Source organism: Anastrepha obliqua, chromosome 1 (assembly GCF_027943255.1).
Source record: "Anastrepha obliqua isolate idAnaObli1 chromosome 1, idAnaObli1_1.0, whole genome shotgun sequence".
Lineage (NCBI taxonomy): Eukaryota > Metazoa > Arthropoda > Insecta > Diptera > Tephritidae > Anastrepha > Anastrepha obliqua.
The window spans coordinates 78,452,080-78,455,791 of NC_072892.1; the positions used below are offsets into that span (position 1 = coordinate 78,452,080).

Here is a 3,712-nt window from a genome sequence, read left to right on the forward strand (position 1 = left end):
ATGCATAATTTCGACTATTGGATGGGTAACCAGATAGCAATTGAAAAGTACCTATTAGAACAGACTAATCGTTGTCACCGATCGAACCGTTAATACTTGAGAGTAAGGTAAGGGCGGAAACAGCACATTTTACCGAAACTCTTCCGGATTCATGAGGCCAGTTGGTTTCTTCATCTTGAAAGAATGAAGTTGAAAACGATAGTAAAAGGCTTAGTTTGACTATCTCATCCAAACAAACAGAACGGCAGCGGCAAATATTCAGGTTTTAGTTTTAATAAGTAAATATTTTTTCGGTTTACAACTGAAAACTTTTACATGTGAAAATAATAACAAAAACTTTGCTAAATATAGAATATCGGGGGTTTTTAGCTGTATGCAGACTATCGATACCAATAACTATGATTTCACAGCTGAGAATGGCAAACTGTGTTGACATTTCCGCTCAGTGTTTGGCAATTCATCATGAATCGTTTAACGCCAGAACAACGCTTTCAACTTGTGAAAATTTACTTTGAAAAAGAAAAATCTGTTGGCGAAGTTTTTAGAGCACTGGCCGTATACTATATTCAAAGAATGGCATGAAATTACCATATCTACGAAAGTATAATAAAATAACTTCATTCCAACAATATTTCTGTTTTGTATTATCCCCCCTTGGGGGAACCTGTTATCCCTATAGGGCGCGTCCCCAGGTGGTGGATAGGGGAACGCCTCCCAGATATGGAAGGTAGGAGAGTAGGTCTCCCGTGAACCACACAGGTCGAAGACGTAAACTTCGTTAAAAAAACTCCCTCAACCCAAGGTGTGATGCGACCCGTGCCTATTGGGTGGGTTTGGCAGCCGGGGGACTAAATAAGGCTGTCTTCGTACGGAGCCCTCCTGATATCAGGCCGCCTCAGGTTGTAACGGTGGCCTTGCCATGGTATGGGGCGCTGCCATGGTCGACCGGATATTTCCCCTTTATCCTCTTTGGTCACCGCGCATGGCGACATGCGCAGCTCCCTTGGCGGGGCAGGTGACCGTACGAACCAGATGTAATGAAACCACAAAAACCTAAAAATTCGGATGACGGGAAAACAAACACGGAACAAACGGACAAAATGACGGTAAAACATACCAACGCATCGACAGTACGGACTGATAAAAAACCAAACACGCGGACAGAACTACAGGACAAACAAACAGACAGACAGGAGGAAGCGACGGACGCACTTAAAAAACAGTCAGACAATTGGACAAGACGTACAAGCAAAGACGAACTGAGGATGACTGGGTCACCCTCAGAGGATGAGCTCTTGGCCTCCAGCCAAGAAACAGTTGAGGGCAAAGCTGTGGGCCACAGTACGCCAACAACTATAAATCAACCAACAACATCCGCTCAAGCCATGGGGCAAAAGCGTGGTAATAAAGGTCCCTCGAGGTATAAACTTTACCAGAGGTCTCTCGCTATCCTTGGCAGGATTCGGAAAAACGAGACCGAAGGTAAAGTGCATCCCAAAGATGAGACCGACAAGGCAAGATGTCAAAAGGTGGTTGATGAATACTTGGCATTCCAAGCCGCCAACAGGACAAATGCCAAAAAACGAAACCGCTCGCATGACGAAACTGGGAAGGTAACAAAAAAGCACAAGATATCGGATCAGGGTGCAGTTGCCTCCAAACCTATCAAGCGATTTAGTGAGGTGGCACGGGACCATCTCCAAATGGCATTGGTAGACGAAACCTCTAACCGCGGGAAACCAGTGCTTGACAAATGGTCAGAGATTGAGGCACGGTTGTCTCGCATAGTCGTTGACCATGTCATGGCGAACCCGGAGGGCCAAACACCAGGTTTCGACTCGGTGGAGGTAGTCCGCGGTTACCGAGTCATTAAATGCGATGACCAATTCTCATTGCATTTCTTGACTAACGTGATTGGTAAAATCCAGAACAGCTGGGAAGGCTTGAAACTCAAGCTAATTCCGGCTAGCGAGATTCCACGAAGGCCGAGGGCTCGCATCTGGGTACCAAACATGGAGTTTGATGCCAATCAACTAATCCCCTACCTTCAGGCGCATAATCGCTCGGTGCCGATGACCGATTGGTCGATCATCAAAGCGGAGGCTCCGCAAAGGCACAGCAGGTCATTCCTCCTTCTAATTACAGAAGAGAGTCTGGAACCACTGGAGAAAGTGGGAAACAAACTTCAGTTTGGGATCAGGAAGACCCAGCTGAAGATATTCCGTTCTGCAAACCCGGAAGAGGAGCAGGATGAGGTCGATGGTGCCAACGAACTGCTGACTGGCATGCAGCTAGATGACACCGAGTCCGAAAAAGGAAACCAATAAACATGGGTTTAAAGGTTGTCCAAATTAGTCTGCAGCACTCACGGTGTGCAACGGATAACCTAACCGTTCTCCTGGCGGAGGAGGACGTGGACATCGCACTAATTCAGGAACCCTGGGTGCGGAGCACCGAGGTGAAAGGGTTCACTGGGAAAACCTACAATATCTACTATAAACGGATAGAAGGTAATCCCAGAACATGTATTGTAGCTAAAAAACATTTAAACACATTTTTAATTCCATTATATAGTTCACAGGATGTGACGGCTGTTGAGGTGGAAGCCACTGACGGAGTCAGAATAACGCTTGCCTCTATATATATGGCACACGAAAGACCAGCACCGCCTGAGGAGGCTCGTAAACTTGTGCAGGAAAACCCGAACAAAACCCTGCTTCTCGGATGCGATGCCAATGCAAGGCATGCCCTATGGGGAAGCTCCGAAACAAACGACCGAGGTGAGTCTCTTTATGATTTCATAATTAACACTAACTTGTCGGTATGTAACAGGGGTAACACTCCCACTTTCACCTTTCCGAGTACGGAGTACTTCAGGGGATGGGAGGAAGTGATCGATGTTACCCTTATGTCTGAAAGCAGCTCAGTATGGTTAGACAATTGGAGGGTCTCTGATAAAAGGTCTTTTTCGGATCACAGCTGGATCCTGTACGATCTGGATCTTAATGTTGATCCGCCCTTACCGTATAGAAATCCATTAAGAACCAACTGGAAAAGGTTCAGAAATATAGTCAATAAAAGGATAGGAGAGATTCCCATCCACAAAATCACTATCACCGAAAGCCTTGAGAGTAGGGTCACAACACTGGAGAAGGCATTTAGTAGGGCCTACAAAACGTCCTGCCCCATAAAATTTAGTAAAAAATCCCATCCCCCTTGGTGGAGCAGTGAGCTCTCAAAACTAAGGGAAAAATCCAGATCAACGTTTAACCTCAGCTACTCGACAGGAAATTGGCAATTGTACAAAGAGAGTCGGAGACAGTACAAGAAGGCAATTAGGGCCGCCAAGAAAGAGAGCTGGAGCGAATTCTGTTCGTCAATCGAATCCACCAGGGATTCTGCCAGGCTTAGCCGTGTTCTGTCCAAAGATCATTCAATGGCTTCTTGGGTCAGGAAACCTGATGGTACTTGGACAGCTACGACAGAGGAATCGCTAGAACTTCTGCTAAACGCGTATTTCCCGGGGTGCAGCGTCCACGAAAGTGGGAGGGGAAGTATTAGGCGGAGCCAATATAATCCACAGCACCTCGCAAAAGAAATAACTACAAAGGAGAAAGTTGCATGGGCAATTAAATCTTTTTCACCTTTTAAATCTCCAGGGCCAGATGGGATCATCCCAAAGATGTTACAGGAAACCTTGGACTGTATCCTA

The 3,712-nt window shown here is 46.1% G+C and overlaps 1 protein-coding gene across 1 annotated transcript; it reads left to right on the plus strand.

Annotated features, from left to right (window-relative positions):
- Window positions 1-1,100: 1,100 nt before the first annotated feature.
- Window positions 1,101-2,327, plus strand: LOC129235468 (uncharacterized). Its single transcript, XM_054869337.1, has one exon. The coding sequence runs from the start codon at window positions 1,101-1,103 to the stop codon at window positions 2,325-2,327; it is 1,227 nt and encodes a 408-aa protein (XP_054725312.1).
- The last annotated feature ends 1,385 nt before the right edge of the window (window positions 2,328-3,712 follow it).